Below are 23,177 nucleotides of genomic sequence, written 5' to 3'. Positions count from 1 at the left end.
GAGAATTCATTTGTGTTTGAAATTTTCCTATTCACTCTTAATGTTTTTGTTACACAAAGGCAATTGAATAAATGCCATGCTTTCTCCTGTGCAGCCTGCAAAGAGATGAAAGCTGACATCATGTTTCTAGTGGACAGTTCTGGTAGCATTGGGCCTGAAAACTTCAGCAAAATGAAAACATTCATGAAAAACCTGGTGAGCAAGTCACAGATTGGGCCAGACCAGGTACAAATCGGTGTGGTCCAGTTCAGTGACATCAACAAGGAGGAGTTCCAACTCGACAGATACACATCCCAGAGTGAGATTTTCGATGCCATTGAGTCAATGGTTCTTATTGGGGAGACCACCTTGACCGGCAGTGCCCTGGACTTTGTGTCTCAGTACTTCAGCCCCGCTAAGGGGGCCAGGCCCAATGTCAGGAAGTTTCTCATCCTCATCACAGATGGGGAAGCTCATGACATCGTCAAAGACCCAGCAATTGCACTCCGACAAGATGGCATAATTATCTTCTCTGTGGGGGTGTTCGGCTCCAATGTCACCCAGCTTGAGGAGATCAGTGGGAGGCCAGAGATGGTCTTCTATGTTGAAAATTTTGACATCCTGAAGCACATAGAAGATGATCTTGTTTTTGGAATATGCAGCCCCCGTGAAGGTAGGTGTGGGCGGACTCTCCAATGGGATTACATCTAAGCATGACATGTCCATGTTAGCCATTATTTCTTGAATTAGACTGTTGCTTGAACTTTGGAAACTTGCCCTTTAACTAGTAGGTTTATCCTAGTGATTTTTGACCTGCATACACACTTTCTCTTTCCTCCACTGAACTGTTAACTTGCACAGTAAAGAATAGTTTTGCTGCACCTAGATTCTTTCTGAGGAATTTTGTAATCGAGGAAAAGTCAGGAGTGTTGCTGTTGTGGTTGTGGGTTATGGGCCAGGTTCTCTAGATGCACAGGCTGAGTCAGGGGTTCTTGTGGAGGGGATTTGTTGATGAGGTGTTTTCAGAAGAGAGGAGTAAGAAATGCAGTTAGCCATGGGTTAGCAAGGCTCTGGCATGAATGACTTCTCCCTTCTAGAATATGAAACTGTCAGTTTCACCTTGAGGCAGAGGTGACTAACTTTTTTAAACTTCTTTTTCATCACTTAATATTGATTTACAAAGTTATGATATGACAGGGGTATAATTCTGCACCATTCCCACCAGCAGAGTTCTGTATCCCCATCCCCTCCATTGGAAATTATAATTCTCTCAAGGTCATAGTTATGGGTTTACTATTATTTCTGTGTATATATGTATATGTATATATATATATATTACACACACACACATATTATATATATATATATATATATATATATATATATATATATATATATATATACCCTTTTCTCCCTATGGCCCTGCCTTCCCTTCCTTTTGAAGTCACACATACACTATTGTTACTTCTAAATGTCTTTCTTTTTTTCCTCTTCTTTCTCTGGGTCCTGATGGAGTTGGAGCTCAGAGCCCTCTGGTCATCTTCCTCTAATCCTTCTCCCCATCTATAAGTATGAACCAGAATTCTTTATGGGGTACAGAAAGTGGAAGTTCTGGTTCCTATAATTGCTTCTCTGCTGGACATAGGCTTTGAGGTGCTCAACTTTATATAACCTGAGTCTATGAACTGCATGTGGGCTGTTGGAAGAGAGTATGACCTCTTGGGGAGGTGGGGTTCCTCTGACTTGGCATCTGCTAATATATTTTTTGGGCTTTTTTACCACAATAAAAAAAATTGCATTTTATATGAGGTGACATTTGTGAAGATACTTTCATAGTTATTCTACAATGGAGGGATTTTTAAATTTTTTATTCATTGACAAGAGATATTGACAAGACCATAGGACAAGAGGGCTACAATTCCACACAATTCCCACCACCAGAACTCCTTATCCCATCCTCTCCCTTGATAGCTTCCCTATTCTTGATAACTCTGGTAGTATGGACCCAGGACCATTATTGGGTGCAGAAGGTTGGAGTTCTGGCTTCTGTAATTGCTTCCCCTCTGAACATGGGCATTGATAGCTCAATCCATACTAATGGAGGAATTTTTTTTTAATATTATAAACAATGGGTCAGGAAAATAACTCACTTGTAGAGTGTACCTACTTTGTCATGTGTACAACCCAGGTTAGAGCCCACCCTCACTACCTTGGAGGAAACTTCATTGCCATGATAGACATGCCCTCTAGTGTATTGTGCTGCCCTCTCCCCCAGATAGACTGAAGCAGTAAAGTCCAGTGACAATGACATAAATATGTGAATGCATACAGACATATGTCCTCGGAGGAGGAATGTAGTACAGGAACTTTGAGCAGTGAATGATTCAAAGGAAATAATTTGTCCCATTTTCTTCCTACAAATTTTTTTTCCTACAAGTTACAGAGGAGTGAAGTATGGGAGCAGCAAGTCTAAGGAACTGGGTTGTAGAGTGACCCAACAACAAAAGGTCTGAAGATAGAGGCTTTCCAAAATATCTCTGATGGATCTACAGCTCAAAGGAATTTTGAGGGAAGATAAGAAGATTGTTCTGTTACTCAAATAAAAGTTCTATTCAACTCCCCCTAGAAGGTGTGGTGGCCACAGCTTGGTGTCTTATCACCTGGAGTCCATAGCCTGATAATTCTACCCAAAATAAATTTGAATTCTTTGAAGATTTCCAACAGTGCTTAGTCTAACACACACACACACACACACACACACACACACACATTGCATAATCCAAGTGGACTCCCAGGACAGCCGAAGGTCAAAGAGACATAGCTTCTTTATTTGTATAAATCTTTCTTGAGAAATTGGTTTTTAATTTGGTGCATGTGGGCTTCAGTTAGTGGAACAGATACATGGACTTCAGGGCTGACAGCAGCCCTTCCAGACTGCAGACAAATGACTGGTGAAAGATGGAAATATGGGGAACTTCTGGGGAGCCTTCAGAACATTCTCCCAGTTTCATTTCTCCAGAAAAGATTATTTAACATTTGAAAACTTTCTAAAGTCTGTAGAGAGATTGTGTTACATAAGGACAAAACAATTAACTGTCTTTGTAATTCTACTTCCCCAGAATGAGTGAATTGGAACTTGGAACTCTGCACCTTTAGAAAGAATATGCTCTCCCAAAGGGATAGAGAATGGGAAAGCTGTTGGGGAGGGGATGGGATATGGAGACTGGGTGGCAGGAATTGTGTGGAATTGTACCCCCCCATCTTATGATTTTGTTAATGTCTCCTTTCTTAAATAAATTAAGAAAAAAAGAAAAGAAAGAAAGAAAGAAAGAATATGCTACACACAAATGTATTAGTATTAATTGGGTCTTTCCTGTTTTACTAGGAATGCCATGCTAGGACACCTTAGTCAGGTCAAGTATGAATTGGGCTTAATTCTATGATGAGGACCAATTATTAAAATAGATAATATTAACAAGATCAGAAAGGAAAATACTAAGCAGAACTTGGACTGTAGTTGGTATATTGCACCAAAGTAAAAGACTCTGGGGTGTCAGGAGGAGGGGTCAGGTCCTGGAACATGATGGCAGAGGAGGACCTAGTGGGGGGTGTATTGTTATGTGGAAAACTGGGAAATGTTATGCATGTACAAACTATTGTATTTTACTATCAACTGTAAACCATGAATCCCCCAATAAAGAAATTTAAAAAATAAAATAGATACTATTTCCAAGGACAGGTAAAAGGAGGAAATGGATAACATTAAAAAGTCAGTTTTCACAGCCATGAAAACATATGCAGTGTAGCCAAATGCATTTTCTTGTGGTCATTTCCCAAGGGTTTATCATAAGAGTCAACTCTCATGATTCCTACACCTTGAAAAATGGCAAATCCATATAAATGAGAGTACATGTGGAAGGAACCATGAGTACAGAAATATTTCTAAAAATTATGTTGTTTTTTTTTTGGGGGGGGTCTTGTCCAAAAGCATTTGAAATGTGACTGTCATTGTCTCCTCTCAATATCAGGTCTCACTTCCTGTCTACCTTATCCTGCAAGCAATGGAAGCGCTAATGTTTGTGTCCTGGGCCTGTAATCCAGGGAACATGCACTTTCATACATAGCTGGACCCCAAAGAGAGGCATCCCCAGCCAATGAAAACTCAGATGAGGGGCTGGATGTTGATGTGCCTGGTTGGGTACATGTGTTACAGTTCATGAGGATCTGGGTTCAAGACCCCAGTCTTCACCTGTAAGGGGAAAGGCTTGTGAGCAGTGAAGCAATGCTGCAGGTGTTTCTCTCTCTCCCTCTTTATCTTCCCCTTCTTCCCTTCTTGATTTCTATCGAATAAATAAATAAAAATTAAAAATAAATAAAAGTAGAACTCGGGGAGAAAAAACTCAGGAGAGGGCAGTCTCTCTTAATGTACAGGGTTAATTAATCTGGTATGACTTCATTCTTCTCTCCTCCTCTTACAGAATGCAAACGTTTTGAAGTGTTAGACATTGTGTTTGTCATTGATAGCTCTGGCAGCATCGACCATAATGAATATAATATCATGAAGGACTTCATGACTGACTTGGTGAAGAAAGCTGATGTGGGCAAGAATCAGGTTCGATTTGGGGCCCTGAAATACGCAGATGACCCAGAAGTGCTCTTTTATCTAGATAACCTTGACACAAAATGGGAGGTGATCTCTAAACTCCAGAATGACCAGCCCATGGGAGGCAGTACTTACACTGCTGAGGCCCTCAGCTTCTCAGACCACATGTTCACTGAAGCCAGGGGCAGCCGCCTACACCAAGGAGTCCCCCAAGTCCTCATTGTCATCACCGATGGGGAATCCCATGATAAGGAAAAGCTCAATGCAACAGCCAAGGCTCTGCGAGACAAAGGCATTCTGGTCCTGGCCGTGGGGATTGCTGGCGCCAATCAAGAGGAGTTGCTGGCCATGGCTGGATCCAGTGACAAGTATTTTTTTGTGGAGACTTTTGGAGGACTGAAGGGGATATTTTCAAATGTGTCAGCCAGTGTATGCAACTCTTCAAAAGTAGGTAAGGTTTGTCAGTTCTGTTTTTCTTTCCTGATCAGTAGCGGTTCAGATGAGGGAGAAATCAAAGCAAGAAAGAGTCTTTGGAAGCAAGTTCTCCAGAGAGGAGAGAAGGAGCACTAATTATTTCCTAGAATTTGGTCATGTTAGAGACTCTCAAGGTTGGAAAGACTAAGAACATCTCACCTAAGGGTCTGGGTGTTGGTGTATCCAGTACAGTGTACACACAGCACTGTGCAAGGACCCAAGTTCAAGTCCCTGGTCCCCACCTATAGTAAGGAAGCTTCTTGAGCAGTGGAGTAGTGATGAAGGTATCTCCCCTCTCCCTTCCTCTCTCTCTCTCTCTCTCTCCTTCTCTCTTTCTGTCTCCTTCTTCCCTCTCAAATTCTCTGTCTGTATCCTAAATAAGTGAATAAAGAACACCTCACCCAGCCTTCTTCTCAGAGAGGAATACCGTCTCTTTTGCCCAGACTCTGATGATAGAGCAGGCACTATGTCTGAGCAAACTCTGTTTACAGGCTCCTCCCCGCTACTATCAGAAAATAAAATGTTTATTTGGTATATTATTGGGAGGAGGGAAATTTCACAATGCTCTTGCTATTAATTGATATGGAAACATTTTTGGTATTTCTAGACCCAAAGAATATCCAATGAAATCATACCAAATAGAAATGCTCTACTTTGGGACAGTGGGGGAAACTTTTATTGAACACCTATACCTCCTATGCTTACATGTCATTCGCATACACTGATTCTCCCTCCTCTTTGCAGAAGATTTCAAAGTCCATCTCTTAAGGATGAAGCATCTCTAACTGAAGTGTTCTCTCCATTAGGCTGGAATCTTCTCATTCCCTTTTTAAATTTTTATTATTTTGAAGCATTGACCCGTAACCCTGTACCAGTCTCAGATGTTTCCAAGGCATAGTATCTAGTCAACTTCCTTGTCTTTGGATGTTGCTTGCTTTTGGCAGTTGAATTGAATTTCTATCTCTCCCCAACCACCCCCCTCTCCCTCTCCCACTATGTGATTAAATGTGTGTGTGTGTGTGTGTGTGTGTGTGTGTGTGTGTGTGTGTTTATTCAATCTTCAGCTGCCATTTTATGCATTTGCTTCAAAGGGAGATTTTAGCCTGTTAATTCCTTAGTATTTTTATTAAGATGTCTTTGGCTTTAAAAAAAAAAACACAAAAACTACCAAGTTATTTATATTAGATGAGTTGCTGCTAACCCAGGGTTCCAACATCTTGGTGCAGTCTCTTTTAAAAATGATTTCATTTTCCTGGTTAAATGTCTTCCTTAGAATACAGTTCCTATCTTTTTCTTTTATAAAACTTCCAAATTTGCCTGGGTCTTACTGGAAACTGGGCCTACTCCTTTAACTTTTGTTGCCCAGTGCCTGAGATCTGAAGTGTCCTTTTCAATCCCACTGTAGAAACTGACGTTGACTTTTTATATGGAACTCTCTCTGGTGTAGAAGAAAAAGAAAGAATATTTTATTTCCTTTATTTGAATCTGAAACAGACTAAAAGGATCAACCAGTTCCTACATGCCATGTTTCTTTTTTTATCTGTTCTCTGCTTAATTCAACTTGAGGAATCTCAGACAACTTTTCATCTTTTCTGAGGCAAAAATGAGAATTAAGTTAGGTCAGGGATGAGATGTTGGGGGAACTCAAGGAAAAGATAATATTTAGCAGAAAGCTTAGGAGCACACACAAGCATATGCTGAGCACAGCTCACTGGTTGGCACTGGCCCTCCCAACTCCTTTTGTTTTGTATTTGCTGTGTTATTACAAGTGTCTCTTAGCTGCTGCACTGCATTGATTAAGGTAAACCATTTACCTTAAGGATGCTGATACAGAGGAAAACTGACTAGACAGAGACTAGAAGACACAATTTTAAATCTCCTTTTCAGATTGTTATAATAAACTGAAAAGCATTTAAGGGCTCAACTCATCAGGAAGGCCAAGCCCATAATCCAGACCATCTGTCTCTTTGTTTGGATTTCTAAATGGATGTGTCGGTGTGTTTCTTTCTTCTTCTTCTTCTTCTTCTTCTTCTTCTTCTTCTTCTTCTTCTTCTTCTTCTTCTTCTTCTTCTTTTTTCTTGCTCTGCTACTATTGTCACTGAGCTTTCTGGAAAGGTAAGAACTAGACTGTAGGTGAGACTAAGCTTTTTGTAGAACCACCAGTTCTCTAGCAGTTTGGGAAATAAAATATCACTTGCAATTATGAACAAAAAAAATCAATCATAAAAGTGGTTCATGCCTGTGCTCTTTTTATAAACTGACTGTTCTCATTTCTTCTCCAATTAATGGTGGCAGGAGATAAGAGAACACCTTCAGAAATATTATTCTTTGCAGCTTCAGAAATTCAATTTAGCTTTATTAGGCTAAAGAGAGAAAAAGAAATCTAATAAGATTTTTGTAAGTCATTTTTACTTGTAATTAATAGTGACTTACAAGATTCTAAGATTACAGAGTATGGTTCCACACTATACCTATCACCAAAGCTCTGTGACCCCATCCTGTCAAGATAACCACCATACAGGCTGGGTGGCAGCGCACCTAGTTGAGTACAAATGTCACAATGCACAAGGACCAAAGTTGGAGCCCCCAGTCCCCACCTTGAGGGGGGAAACTTTGTAAGTGGTGAAGCAGGTCTGCAGGGCTCTCTGTCTCTCTCCCTTTCTATCACCCTCTTCCCTCTCAATTTCTGGCTGTCTCTATCCAATAAATAAAGATAATAAAAATAAAAAATAAAAAATAAAAAAGATAACCACCATGGTTCTCACGAAGTCTTAGAGACAACTTGTTTGCTTCTGTTTTGTTTTTGTAAGTGTATGTGTGGTAGTTCTCCAGATTCTATACATGAGTAAAACCATTCTGTAGTTATCCCCCCTCTCTCTCTCTCTCTCTCTCTCTCTCTCTCTCTGCCTCCAGGATTATTGCTGGAGCTCAGTGCCTGGACTACGAATCCACTGCTCCTGGAGGCTATTTTATCCCATTTTGTTGCCAGTGATGTTATTGTTGTTAGATAGGACAGAGAAAAATCCAGCGAGGAGGGGAAGACAGAGAGGGAGAGAGAAAGACAGACACCTGCAGACGTGCTTCACGGCCTGTGAAGTGACTCCCCCCGCGCAGGTGGGGAGCCAGGAGCTGGATCCTTCACCTGTGCTTGCACTCTGTGCCACGTACGCTTAACCCGCTGCACTACCTACCACCCGACCCCGTCCTTCATCTCTTTTTTACTCAATTCACTAAGCACAATCACCTCTAGTCCTATCCATTGTGTCCTACAAGACACAATATTACCTTTTTTGATTGCAGAGTGGCATTCTATGGAGTGTACACCCCAAAACTTCTTCATCTGTCAGCGGGCACTTAGGCTGCTTCCACTCTTCAGCTATTGAGAATGACACATTTACGAATGTAAGGGTGCATATGCCCTTCACGGTAGTGATTTGATGAATACATAAGAGTGATAGTACTGAGTCAATAGGCAATTCTAGTTTTATTTCTTTAAGGACTCTCCCAAAAAGTCTTCCAAAGGGGCTGCCCCAGTCTGCATTCCCACCAGCAGTGGAGCAGAGTCCTTTTTTCTCCACAGCCTCACCAACACCTGTAGTTTCCTGTTTTGTTGATGTAGGCCATTGTCACAGGTGGGAGGTGCTGACGGGTTGCTTTGTTTTGTTGTTCCTGTAGAGTGTGAAATCGAAAAAGTAGACCTAGTCTTCCTCATGGATGGCTCCAACAGCATCCACTCAGCCGACTTCCAGAAGATGAAGGACTTCTTGGCCTCTGTGGTGGAAGATTTTGATGTCAGCACCAACAGAGTGCAGATAGGTGCCGCCCAGTTCAGCCATATCTACCAACCCGAGTTCTCACTGGGAGCTTACCAGGGCAAGAAGGAGGTGACACGTAGGCTGGAACAGATCCAGCAGATCACTGGCTATACACACATCGGGGATGCCCTGCGGCAGGTGGGGCAGTACTTCCGGCCTGCGGAGGGCAGCCGCATCAATGCAGGCACCCCACAGGTGCTGCTGGTCCTCACAGATGGCATGTCCCAGGACGAGGTGGCCCCGGCGGCCGAGGAGCTGAGGCAGCGAGGTATTGACATCTACACTGTGGGCATCGGCTCCGTGGATGAACAGCAGCTTGTCCAGATCTCTGGGAGCGCCGAAAAGAAACTGACCGTGAATAACTTTGACGAACTGAAAAAGGTCAAAAAAAGGATTGTCCGCAACATCTGTACTTCAGGGGGCGAGAGCAGTAAGTAGAGTCCCTGCGCCATCATTCTTTTTTCTTTTATAAAATGAAAATATTGACAAGACTACAGGATAAGAAGGGTACATTCTCACACAGTGCCCACACCCCCAGAGCGCCATATCCAGTCCCCTCCCCTGATATTTTCCCTGTTCTTTATCCCTCTGGGAGCACAGACCCAGGAGCATTGTGGGCTTCCTGCCTCTCTCTTCACCGCCCAAGCTGACATTGTCCTCCAGATCTTTCTCCCACCTCCTGGGTGTGGATGAGCAAAAAGACATTTGTGCCTCTGTGCTTCAAATTGGACTTTTCACAGCTGTCAAGGTTTTGTGTTTGTTTTTTGTGGCTTGAGACTTGGGACATGAATTGAGAAAAGAAGCAGCTAGGAACCCAGGACTTTTTTCTCTCTTTCTGCCTGCTTGGTGGCTGGCTCCCTTCCTCCCTCTCCCTCTCCCTCTCCCTCTCCCTCTCCCTCTCCCTCTCCCTCTCACTCTCTCCCTTCCCCTCCCCTTCCCCTCTCCCTCTCTCTCTCCCTCTCCCTTTCCCTCTCTCTTCTCCCTGATGCCCAAGAGCATGGTCCTTTTGTGAATGGCAATGCCTCCACTTCACTAGGTGTGAGGTAAAGTGCTGTTTACAGTCGAAACTGTTTCATGTTTACAGTCTGCTTAGATTCTGGGACTGGAAAAATGTGTCTCGAAGAAATAGGGATTGGTTGCCTGGCAGTGGGTTCTACTTGATTCCCGGGCTAAGAAATAACAGCTTATAGACTTGGAGACCCATGTGTTTATTATGAAACTACTATACAGCAGATGTCAATAAATGGCATCTTAAAGAATTTGCACATTTTTCCAGCCAATGGATGTCTGTCAAGAAAAGGTGAATTTTTCAAATTTTTTGTATTTATCTTTTTAAATATTTATTTATTTATTCCCTTTTGTTGCCCTTGATGTTTTATTATTGTAGTTTTTGATGTTGTTGGACAGGACAAAGAGAAATGGAGAGAGGAGGGGAAGACAGAGAGGAGGAGAGAAAGATAGACACCTGCAGACCTGCTTCACCACCTGTGAATCAACCCCCTTCAGGTGGGGAGCCGGGGGGGGGCTTGGATCAGTATCCTTGCACTCTGCACCACCTGCGCTTAACCTGCTGCACTACCACCGGCCTCTGAATTTTTCAGTTTTTATAAAATCTCCCAAAAGGTAGGTTGACTGTAGATTGTTTTTTCCCCCCTTTTTAATTTTATTGAGTTAGTTTATAGCACAGTTATTGACACGTGGGCAAAATTTCTCATCTTCCCATAATAGGTGTCTACAAAACAATAGCACCCTCAATTTAGGTCCCTTTCCACCAAAATGCACCAGGACTCCAACCTCCTCACTCCCCACCCCCACCTCCCACCAGCCTTTCTTACCCTCCTTCCCAGAGTCCTTTGCTTTGGTGTATTTCACCAGACAAACTCAGTTAAAATTTTGCTTTGTGTTACCCTTTATGTTCTTGTTTCTTAAGTCCCACCTATAAGTGAGATCATTCCATATTCATTCTTCTCTTTTTTGACTGATTTCACTTAACATGATTCCTTCAAGCTCTATCCAACATGGGGTAAAAATGGTGAAATTGCCATTTTTTAATATCTGCGTTGTATTCTATTGTGTATATAGACCACAATGTTCTAAGCTACTCATCTGTTGTTGGGCACGTGGGTTGCTTCCAGGTTTGGGCTATTACAAATTGTGCTGCTGTGAACACAGGTGAACAGAGGTTTCTTTGGATGAGTGTGCTTGTTTCTTTTGAGTACATCCCCAGGCGAAGAGTTGTTTTGGTCATAGGGTAGTCCATTTTGTCCATTTCAAGCATTTTGAGAATTCTCCAGACTGCTTGCTGGATATGATTCTTATATAATCAGCATATAATCTTATATAATGAGCATTGAGGCTGGGTTGTCAACATGTAGGGGAAATTATACAATTAATAGTGAAAAGACCTGGCTATAACTCTCTATTCTATGGACATATATATATATATAATTTTCTCCTCATTGCTGCATTTCTCTAAGTTTAATGTTCTCAGCAGGGAAACATGACCAGTAGAAGCACCCAGTTACAAAGCCTACTGAGAAAAGTCATATCTAAACAGTACTTTGGGTGAGTGTGACACCAGAGATGTAACTACAAAGTCACTGCATTTTTGTCAACTGCTGACCCAGTTATTATATGTTTGCAGGCCAACTTTCCCAGATTCATAGTCACTTATAAGAAATCACTGATTTTTCTTTTTTTTTAAAAAAAAAAGATTTTATTTATTTATTGAGAAAGATAGGAGGAGAGAGAGAAAGAACCAGACATCACTTTGGCACATGTGCTGCTGGGGATCGAACTCAGGACCTCATGCTTCAGAGTCCAAAGCTTTATCACTGCGCCACCTCCTGGGCCACCTGATATTTCTTATTGATTAATATGTCCATGTCAGTATAACTACTGAAACATCAAGGTCCCTAAATTTTTCCAACCCTTGTTATGAGAAAAAGAACACACATGAGTGACCTGTTCCCCACTGTTACAAAGCCCTGTCACTTCTACTTTCTACTTCCAGGGTAAAGGACCCCTTAGTGCTAGTCATAACAGTCCCTAGAATGGGCTGGGGAAGGGAGAACAGCTAGAGAGTTACAGCAAAGGTAATACTTGATGGTACTTGTCAGACACTGATTTTTCTCGGATATGAACCTTGTGTCTGAGTCTCATCATGGGTCAACCAGGGATTTCTCTTCCACCACCTCTACCCACTCCAGAGCAGATGGGCGAGGGGATCCTCATCCACAGTTCCTGACTATCTCGATTTCAGGTCGTCTTTATGCCTGCCTCAGCCTCAGCCTCTGGGCATCTGGCTATGCCTATCGCTTTATTCTGCTACAGTCTTTACCCCTTGTGCAACAGACCAGGGATGCCCACCACAAGTCTTGCTTACACTTAGCCATTCCAGCTCTGTGGGAATCAGTAGCACATCGACTGCAAGTACCCTGCTAGACACTGCCAGTGAGCCACCTTATCCCCTGTCCCCTGCACAGTGAGCCTGCCTCTCCTTTGCAGGGAGAACAAATGTCATTCTGTGATTTATTCTTTAGTTTGCCTAGGCTTCAGTCACCTCCAAAATGTCTCTTAAAGCTTCTCCTTTGATGTGAAGAGGTTGCCTGCTGTCTTTGTATGTCTTGTGTAATCTTGCAGGAGGTGAAAGACTTCCCAGCACTTTAACAGCTCTTTCTGAAAATGTTCTTCTAAACTCCCAGCTCAAGTCTCTTAAAACACGCAAATGCGTAAAATAAAAGATGAAAGCCCAGCCCTGCTCTTGCTTAGAGACTACTGCCTTTGTGCATTCAGATTTAGAATATTCATACTTTAGCATGTACCTGGTGCCTTATTCTTTCTTTCTTTCTTTTTTTCTTTCTTTCTTTTTCTTTTTCTTTTCTTTTTTTTTTTTTGCCTTCAGGGTTATCGCTAGGACTAAGTGCCAGCACTATGAATCCACTTAATTACCCCTAAGGAATGTTGAGTGTTTCTACTCTCAATGGTAAAGTTAGTTGAACTGCTCCTGGTGGCCATTGTTTCCATTTTATTGGCTAGGACAGAGAGAAATTGAAAGGGGAGTAGGTGATAGATAGGGAGAGAGATACCTGCAGAGTACATCACTGCTTGTGAAGTGTCCCCCCTGCAAGTGGAGAGAGGGACTCTCCTACAATGTGTGCTTAACTGCCCACATTAATTTCATGCCTCACATGAAATTTTCACTAATTAGGCAGAAAAATCATCCCAGAATCATTTAGCCTGTATTTGAGAGAGTGAAAGGAAACCACTGGGAAAAGTCAAAACCATGTTATATGTTATCCCAAGCAGTAAACTCTCTTTTTAAAAAAATCATCATAAGTACAAAATTAAAAAAGAGGAGGCACTCTATACTAAGATAAACTTGAAGTTATTACTCCAGCCAGCAAGAATGTGAGTTTTTATAGCCAACTTGTGAGTTGAGGACTGAGGAGGCTGATAAGACATCAAAGACATGTACAAATATATTAGAGCATGCCAGTTCTTCTTGAACGATAAATCCGAAATCAAGGAAAGCTGTCAGTAGCTTGGACAGGCTCAAAGCAAACCCGACATAGAGACTGAACGTCTGTTTTTTGTCCTTATTAAAATGTTTGTGACTTTGGAGCAGTTGCTATCCATTCAACAACAACAAATGTTGAAGCCTACATCTGACTCCAACTCTTGTTTTTTGTTTTTGTCTTGGTAGAGTCATTGTCTAGATCATCTGCTGTTGCTGTTATGAAGAGCCAGTGTCTAAGTGTTGTGCTTCACCAACTGATAGTTAGAACTTACTTAGACATTGCCAGGCTAGGTGAAGGTCCAGGGTTCAAGTCCCTGTTCGGGCGCCATTATGCCAGGCTAGCTTCGTGGGTGGGAGACAGACGTCCAGGGACTCATGGCTGAGCTGGGAAGCAGTATCTCTTTATTCATGTAGAACGCAGTGCAATCTAAGCTAAGCTATCCCTAATCACATGTCTGTCCTTATATATACTCGCCAAGTAGGGTGGAAACAGGATGTGATGTAGAGAGGGTGGAGCGAAAAGAAATTGGTGGAAATCAGGGTGTGACAAGGAGAGGGGGTGGAGCAAAAAGACATCATGAACCAGTGGGGATTAAACCAATGCCCTGCAGGCAGGGTGGTGCTTAGTTAACAGTGGTTATGTAAATAGAATACAGTGTTAAGCAGGGGGGATTAAACCAATGAAACAAAAGGGGTTTTAGAAGCAGAATTAGAAGCAGACCAACAAGACATCATGGGTTTGTGCCTTGAAATTGTTCTCACAAGCTGCTGCTCCCTAAAGGTACCATCAGCTGCTAAGCTGTCACTCCCAACATAATAAACTGGCAGCAGAACAAATATCCTGTATGTGTGGCCATCAGTGGCTGCCCAGGAAGTGGTCCTACAGGGTGTTCAGCATAAAGACAACATATCTCTGAACTCCACTGGGAGACCTTGGACAACTGCTCTAAGTCACAGCTTCCTCTTCTGTCATAGAAACATCACAAACATTTCTATTCATTCCATCCCTCCTAGGAGTGAGGTCATGGATGAGAAGTGCATGGCAAATGTTGAATTGGCCTTAGTAACTATCATAATGGTTGTGTAGGGGACCTTGAAGTGAGCACATAAATGCAAATGCATGGGCTAGTTCACAGAAGGGCAGTTTAACAAGAGATCTTAGTTTAAGAACATAAAATTTTTAGTAGCAAGTCAGAGCTATGTACATATTTTTTTTCTGCCACCAGGGTTACTGCATGTATTTTTTTTTTCTTTTGATAAAGAGTGAAACAGAAAGGGAGAGACAGAAGAGAGAGACCAGAGGCAATAACCTACAACTCCTTAAGTTTCCCTCTGCTTCTGGGAATGAGGTTTCAAACTAGGTCCTTGTGAATAGTAATTGTATACTCTACTGGGTGTGCCATCACCCAGTCTATATAAGCATTTTTTAAATAAATATTTATTTATTCCCTTTTGTGGCCCTTGTTGGCTTATTGTTGTAGTTATTTTTGTTGTGTTGTTGTTGTTGTTGCATAGGACAGAAATGGAGAGAGGAGGGGAAGACAAGGGAGAGAACAATAGACACCTGCAGACCTGCTTCACCGCCTGTGAAGTGACTCCCCTGCAGGTGGGGAGCCGGGGGCTTGAACCAGGATCCTTATGCCGGTTCTTGGACTTTGCACCACCTGTGCTTAACCCTCTGTGCTACTGCATGACTCCTGTCTATACGCAAATTTAAGTTTCAACGTGAACCATACATTTTTGGGTCTGAATGTGAGACTTTAAGACTGTGATTATCTATGGGTCTTCAACTCATCGTGGGAGTATGTCCCAATAAAATTATTATAAGTTGAAAATATAAGTTAAAAGATGATTTTGAAATTCACCTTCTTCACCACATCTTGGGCAGAGCTTGAAGGAGTCATATTAAGTGAGATAAGCCAGAAACAGAAGGATGAACATGGGATGATGATCCCACTTACAGACAGAAGTTAAGAAATAAGAAAAGGGGAAATACATGCAGAACTTGGGCTGGGTTGCACCAAAGTAAAGGACTATGGAGTTGGGGATGGGGGGCTCATAGGTCCAATGCATAATGGTGGAGGCCCTAGGCAGAGTGTGAGAATGCTTTATAGAAAACAGAAATCTTGGGAGTCAGGCTGTAGCTCAGCGGGTTAAGTGCAGGTGGCGCAAAGCACAAGGTCGGCATAAGGATCCCGGTTGGAGCCTCCGGTTCTCCACCTGCAGGGGAGTCACTTCACAAGCAGTGAAGCAGGTCTACAGGTGTCTATCTTTCTCTGCCCCTCTCTGTCTTCCCCTCCTCTCTCCATTTCTCTCTGTCCTATCTAACAATGACAACATCAATAACAATAATAACTACAACAACAACGAAAAACAACAAGGACAACAAAAGAGAAAATAAATTAATAAAATATTTTTTAAAAAAAAGAAAACAGAAATCTTACACATGCACCAATGACTATTTTCTGCTTACTGTAAACTATTAGTTCCCCCAATAGTAATTGTTGGGCTGTGCCTTGGAGAAGAGAGAGGGGAGATCCAGAGCGGAGAGGGAACACAAATCTTTATTCGCACGGGCACCTCAGAGTTGGGTGAGAGCGCAGTGGTTTGGACCACGTGGAGGTAGCAAAAATGGCTGCCTCCCAGACCACTCTTTTCTGCGTCTAACCACTGAGGTGAAAACTGGACAAGAGGGGTGAGGGGCAGAAGGAGAAGGGCATTATAGGGCAACAACCAGGAGTGACATGTCGGGACAGGATTGGCTGGGAAGGGCACTTCGAGAATATTGCATTAACTCTCGCGGGAACTGGCACTAGCCTGAGGGGACATCTGCACAGCAAATAATTTTTTTAAAAAGATTCATTTAATATACCAAACATACTGGTCATCCTACACAGCTTGGCTTAGCTTATCTTACATGTGCTCCTTTACATTAGGCTATATCTTAAGTAAAATTGTCCAGTAACACAGAACCTATTTATTAAAGTGTTGACTATCTCAGACACAGATCAAAGATACACATTTGATAGAAATAATGGGATGAAAGGGAAAAAAAAGTCATAATATCAACCTAGCCCCCCACCAAAAAAATTACACTGTCACTGATCAGTTATTATTCTCATGACTATGGGGCTGAGTGGGAACCATGATTTACTATCAGGAGATTATTGCCAGCCAGGGAGAAGATCAACATTCAAAGTATAGTTTCTAGTGCATGTATATTTCTTTCATGTCATCGCAAAGTTGAAAAATATCGAGTCATACATCAGGGACTCAGTGCCAATATGCTCTCTTTTGTTCTTCTGTATTTATGTTTTGAAGCACGTGGTCTCGTTTTAATAGACAAGAGAATTAATGTCCAGAGAGTTTAAGAAGATTCCCAAAGACTTAGTTAGCAATAACAGAGCTGTAACTGGCCCATGACTAAACCTAAACTTTGTGCCTTACCCTCTCCACACTTCCATACTTCAGTATGTGAGGATTAGTCACAGGCTCAGAATACTAGTTCAGCTTCTCCTCCCCACCCCATAACCAGGCATGTAGCAGCTATTTTCAGTTTCCAATCCTACTGTCCTAGTATGTTTCCACTCCTGCTATCCTACTTTCTGTCTTGATTATTTCTCTTTGGAAATCCACTTTAGCCTCCTCCCTAACTTACTTCCAACACTCTTCCAACCTCTGATTAACTTTGAAGGACTCCTGATTTAAGGTCAGATGTCTCTGAAGAATTCCCAAGGCCATGTGTGAGTGGCTGCTCTTTCAATGCATGAAGTTAGATTTTTTTTGGTATCTCTGGACTTGTTCCCCTCCCCAAATTCCATTCCTTTGGTCACATTATTAATTTTAAGGCTGTTTTTGTATTATCTTTATTTATTGTATAGAGACAACCAGAAATCAAGAAGGAAGGGGATGAGAGAGAGAGAGAAAGAGGAGAGAGGAGAGTGAGTGAGAGAGAAAGAGGAGAGAGAGAGAGAGAGAGAGAGAGAGAGAGAGAGAGAGAGAACTGCTTTACCATTTGCAAAGCTTTGCCCCTGCAGGAGGGGACTGGGGGATTTGAGCCTGGGTCCTTGCACATGGTAACTTGTGCACTCAACCAAGTGCACCATCACCTGGCCCCAATCCTTTATTATGATCCATTTGTCAATTTAACTTAGTTACATATATGCAAGAAACTTATTAGGCTTCTTGTACTTCCAGTAATCAAGATAAAAAGTTAAAATACAAAAGAAAAAGTTAAAATACTCAATTTTTACAAGGGACAGTTTTCAAGATCACTGAGTGTCATTTTTAACATTTCTGCCAAAGTTTGTTCTTTAACCAGAGACTTTCCTAGAAAGCAGCTGGTTTATCTTGGTTACTGAATGGTTTTTTTGTTCATGTACTTACATAACATTTACTCAGTGGCAAAGCTTTCAACCTCATAACAGAAATGAAAGGATATAGATTCAACAGGAATTTTGGAAAGGAGAATTTTGATTATTTCTTCTGACTAGTTTCTTTCTTTTCATCTCACTATCTGAATATCTAAGAAGGGAGTTTTGCAAATAAATACCATAAAATAAGAAGATATATCTTTTTATATTTTATAGTATATTGATTGACTTTAAATCTCCAAATAGAAATTTTTGATTATCAAATAAACTTTTTATTTTTCTTATACAACTGTTTTCTCAATAAAAATGAATCACGTTAATGGTGCTTGTTCCAAGAATTGGAGCCAACAATTTGTTTGCTAAGATTGCAAATGTTCAATTGACCCAGGAGTCTGGAGGTAATGTAAGTAAACACTTGTCCACACAACAGAACTGCTGATCTAAACAAAAGCAAATCCAAAGAAGTGATCTTCTTTATTTAAAACAGAGCAAGCTGTATGCATTGAATTTACTAGGAATGGTTGGCAGGTATTGGCAAGTCAAAAGACTTTTGAGAGTATTCATTGTCAAATGACCAACCTTCTCCAGTAGTTTTCCTTTAAGAGACTCAGTTAAAACTTTTAAGTCCCTTCTAGTTTCTCCAGTGCTTCAATGTCTCTGAAGCTAGAGAGTAAATCACTTTAAATACACTGTCTCACTAAGCATTTCTTGAATCACATATGGCAGTGGCTTTGATTTCCTAAGTGGCTGAGCTCTGAAGGCATCACCACCTCTAACATGGTTGAGTAAGGGTGATTCGATATCCTCTTTCTTCACTCAGAAAACTGAAACTGAAACCAAGTACTATCTCAAGGAACTGCTTTAATTTTCAGGGGCCAGGTGATTGTGCCTGGTTAAGCACACACATTAGTATGCAAGAAAGACCCAAGTTCAAGCCCCTGATCCCCACCTGCAAGGGGAAAGCTTCATGAGTGGTGAAGCAGGGCTGCAGATCTCCCCCTCCCCCTCTCCCTCTCCCTCCCCCTCCCCCTCCCCCTCTCCCTCTCCCTTCCCCTCTCCCTCTCCCTCTCCCTCCCTCTCTCTCCTTGCCCCTCTCTCTCCCTCACCCCCTCCCTCTTCCTCTCTCTCCCTCTCCCTCTCTCTCCCCTCCCCCTCTCCCTCTCTCTCCCCTCCCCCTCTCCCTCTCTCTCCCCTCCCTTCTCAATTTCTCTGTCTCTATCCAGTAATAAATAAATGAAAATATTTTTAAAAAATAATTTTCCTTTGAGTTCTTCTTAGTGGCAAGCTCTTTGTTATTTCTTAGACAAATTATTTGTTATTTCTTTTCCTCAATCACTTCCTATTTTTAAGTGTGTTTCTATGTCCCTTATCATTAATACAAGTTAATACTTATTGAATCCCCTCAATTTATGGGTAGCATAATGAATTTCCTACTTTTTTCCTACTTCTTTTCTTTTCTTTTTTAATTTTTCCTCCAGGGTTATCATTGAGGCTCAGTATTTATACTATGTATGAATCCACTGCTCCTGGTGGCCATTTTTTTCTTTTTTTCTTTTTCTTTTTTTTTTTTTTTTTTGATAAGAAAGTCAGAAATTGAGAGAGGAGGGAGAGAGAAGGATAGACACCTACAGACCTACTTCACCACTTGTGAAGCATCCTCCCTGCAGGTGGGAAGGGAGGGCTTGGGGGAGGGACTCAAACCAGAATCCTTGAACAGGTCCTTGTGCTTCATACTATGTGCACTTACCCTGGTGCACCACTGCCTGGCCCCCTGTATTCCAAGCTCCTTGACCTAGACACAGAATCCAAGGCAAAGAAACAGGATGTCGAGCTAATAAAGAACAACTCTCCTTTGACTCCTAGATTGTTTTGTGGACGTTGTGGTGGGATTCGACATCTCAACTCAACAGAATGGACAGACTTTGCTGGAAGGTCAACCTTGGATGAAAACTTACCTGCCAGACATCTTACGTTCCATCAGCTCCCTCAACGGGGTTAGCTGTGAGGTTGGCACAGAGACTCAGGTTAGTGTGGCTTTTCAGCTGACCAATGCCATGGAAAAATATTTTCCCAAGTTTGAGATCTACAGTGAGAACATACTGAACAGCTTGAATGGTGTCAAAGTGGAAGGACCGTCTCTTCTCAACACAAACTTCCTGAGTTCTCTCTGGGATGCATTTCAAAATAAATCAGCAGCTCGAGGAAAGGTAGGGTGGTTTTACTTTTATCTGTTGGTCTGTGGGGGAAATGACCTTTATATTGTTGTACTCATTTTCTTTTATCAACACTTTCCTAGGTGATTCTGTTATTTTCAGATGGATTGAATGACGATATCGAAAAGCTTGAACAAAAATCAGATGACCTTAGAAAAGAAGGTACTGAGCATGGAGGAGGAATGGAAAAGTAGTGTTTATTAATGTTCTAACATCAGCGTTCAGTCTTGACTCTTAAGTTTCCAGGCTCTCAAATAACCCTGAATTTGGCCACTTCATTCTGTGCCCTTGGCCAGGAAAAGAAGTTCTCAAAACATTTTGGCATCAACTGTTTGTTGTTGTCGTTGCTTTTTTCCTTATGCCCTGTGTGTTTGAGGTGATACTAAACACAAAACCCTATTCTTTTTCTCATATTTCTTTTTCCTTAGAGTGCCTGGACATGTCTGCCCCTTTTGACTCATATTATCTCGTCTTGCTACTGTTTTCGTATCTTTGTATTTCCCTTTGATCGAGGATGGGAGAATTGGATTGTTTTCTTCTGGTTCTCCTAAAGTTTCCAGAGTTAACAAGCATTTTGGACAAGTTTATTCATGTTTGAGGACTCTTTAATTAGTTTCTTTTTCAGGTCACAGATGGACCTGCCAGGGTATTCATGCATTTTTAAAACCCTGGCACCAGGTTTTAGCTTTAAGAACCAAGGCCTAATCTGACTTCTTGCTTCTTGTCAGTTCTTACTAAAATATGGGTCAGTTAAATAAAAATGCATCTACATGTTTCGATTTGACTAAAAACAGCATTCCTGTCCTGTAAGTGAAGAAAGTCTTCCCAACCCTCTTCTGACCCCTTTTTGCAAGCTGATCTTCCCATCCATCAGTTCCTATGCTGTGAGAGTTAACTACTGACAATTCACAGCTTCCCTTTCCCTTGACAATGGGAGATAGCTCACCTGGAAGGGTACTCTCCATCCTGCCCCAGGGTGGCGGTAAAGTGCAAAGAGTTGGACCTTTTCCTCAAAATGGTGGAAGTTAGAGGAATCCACTGCTCCTGGTAGCTATCTTTTTGTCATTGTTTTTTTTTTGGTGTTGTTGTGGCTGTTATTATTGTTGTTGCTGCTGCTGTTGTTGTTGGATACGATACAGAGAAATTGAGAGAGGAGGGGAAGACAGAGGGAGAGAAAAACACCTGCAGACCTGCTTCCCTGTTTGCAAAGTGACCCCCTGCAGGTGAGGAGTCAGGGGCTCAAACCGGGATTCTTGAGCCCTTGATTCATTATGTGCACTTAACCTGGTGCACTACCACCTGGCCCCCTCTCTCCCTCTCTCCCTCTCTGTCACACCCTTCCCTCTTGATTTCTGGCTGTCTCTATCCAATAAATAAATATTTTTTGAAAAAAAAGTTTAAAAATAAAGAGAAAAACTGAAGGCTTTCCCTCTATGATCAAGTACAAGACAGGACTTCCCACTGTCTCCATTACTATATAGTATAGTCTGGGGAGTCCTAGGCATAGCAAAGAAATTAAGGGGGTATAGACTGGAAGAGAAGTCATACTGTCACTATTCACAGATGACATGACTGTATACATAGAGAGTGAAATTTTTTATTCTGCCCTTTATCTACTGAAGTTGCCACCTCTTTATTCTACCTAGTTTTGGTCTTTATTGGTTGTTGTGGAAATTTTATGGATGATTGAGATAGACCCTTAGAGTACCTCATTTGGATGGGTATGGACTTTTTATTTCCAGGCTTTCTTTAGATTTATGTCATGTAGACAGCATTACCAGAACTTTCTCCTGGGATACCCAGTTTCTAACATCAATCTTTCTTTCAATTCCTGAGTAAAAATTTGTTAAAACAAGTTTCAGCTTCAGAAGGTAACTTTTTAATATCTTCAGAAATTTAAAATCTTTGGGTGAGAGAGCGGAAGGGATAGTAGTGGCCATAGGTTCTCTTTGAAGGCGCTCAAGTACATCTTTTTAAGATAAGATCCTCTATTCACACATGAACATTCAAGTATAAAATGAAATCACATACAAAATGCTTATTATAATTGAAACTTTTGAGAACTAAACATTCCAATGAAAGAATTTCACTGTAATGCTGGTCTAGCAAAAGCACCCCATTTATAGATATTTGCCTCCAGGAGTTATTGCTGGGGCTCGGTGCCTACACTAAGAATCCATGGCTCCTGGAGGCCATTTTTCCCATTTTTGGTTGCCCTTGTTCCTCTTGCTATTGCTGTTGGATAGGACAGAGGGAAATCAAGAGAGGAAGGGAAGATAGATAGGGGAGAGAAAAATAGACACCTGCAAACCTGCTTCCCCGTTTATGAGGCGACCCTCCTGCAGTCTGGGAGATGGGAGCTGAGCCAGGATCCTTATGACACTCCCTGCACTCAGCGCCATGTACGCTTAACCTGCTGTGCTAGCTCTCGGTTATCATTGCTCCTATACAAGTTTCTTTCTTTCACATTCCTGTGTTGAGTTCACTTCACTGACTTCAGCCTTCTGAAATATATGGGCAACACTAGAGACCTGTAAGTGCAGCTTTGGGGCAAATCAAAGAGTAAAATTAGAGTATATTGAAGTCATTCAGATGCAAGCTACATGGATTTCTTTCAAGTTAGTGGATCCAAGTACGCGGTGTAAGATAAAAACACATCACAGAATTTATAACATAGGTTATCAAAATATTGGCAATACTCTGTCATAGCACAGAATGGTTTCCCCAAGCTGATGCATGATGATCCTAAAAATATTTAATGAGGGAGTCAGGCGGTAGCTCAGCAGGTTGAGAGCACGTGGTGGGAGGCGCAAGGACTGGAGCCAAGGATCCTGGTTGGAGCCCCGGCTCCCCACCTGCAAGGGAGTTACTTCACAGGTGGTGAAGCAGGTCTGCAGGTGTCTGTCTTTCTCTCCCTCTCTCTGTCTTCACCTCCTCTCCATTTCTCTCTGTCCTATCCAACAACAATGACATCAATAACCACAATAATGTTAAACAACAAGGGCAACAAAAGGGAAAATAAGTAAATAAATAAACATAAAATTTTAAAAAATATTTAATCAATAAAGATTGTACAAGAATTTATTATGCTTAAATTGATCCCATGTCAGAGTTACTCTGTGCTGGACTTTCTCAGGAAAATGATAGCCTGCAATAATGACAGTTACATTGAAGTATTTTATTCTTTTTTTCAATATCTGT

General features: G+C 41.7%; 1 protein-coding gene across 1 annotated transcript in view; it reads left to right on the top strand.

The window, feature by feature from the left end:
- Nucleotides 1-23,177, top strand: part of COL6A6 (collagen type VI alpha 6 chain) — a 162,100-nt gene that overhangs the window by 44,103 nt on the left and 94,820 nt on the right. The window contains exons 7-11 of the mRNA XM_060180900.1: nt 95-652; nt 4,458-5,033; nt 8,732-9,301; nt 19,627-19,970; nt 20,060-20,138. Coding sequence (XP_060036883.1) covers nt 95-652; nt 4,458-5,033; nt 8,732-9,301; nt 19,627-19,970; nt 20,060-20,138 — 2,127 coding nt within the window. The remainder of the gene's footprint in view (nt 1-94; nt 653-4,457; nt 5,034-8,731; nt 9,302-19,626; nt 19,971-20,059; nt 20,139-23,177) is intronic.

This window comes from Erinaceus europaeus, chromosome 21 (genome assembly GCF_950295315.1).
Source record: "Erinaceus europaeus chromosome 21, mEriEur2.1, whole genome shotgun sequence".
Classification (NCBI taxonomy): domain Eukaryota; kingdom Metazoa; phylum Chordata; class Mammalia; order Eulipotyphla; family Erinaceidae; genus Erinaceus; species Erinaceus europaeus.
This window is presented reverse-complemented; position numbering and strand designations above follow the sequence as displayed.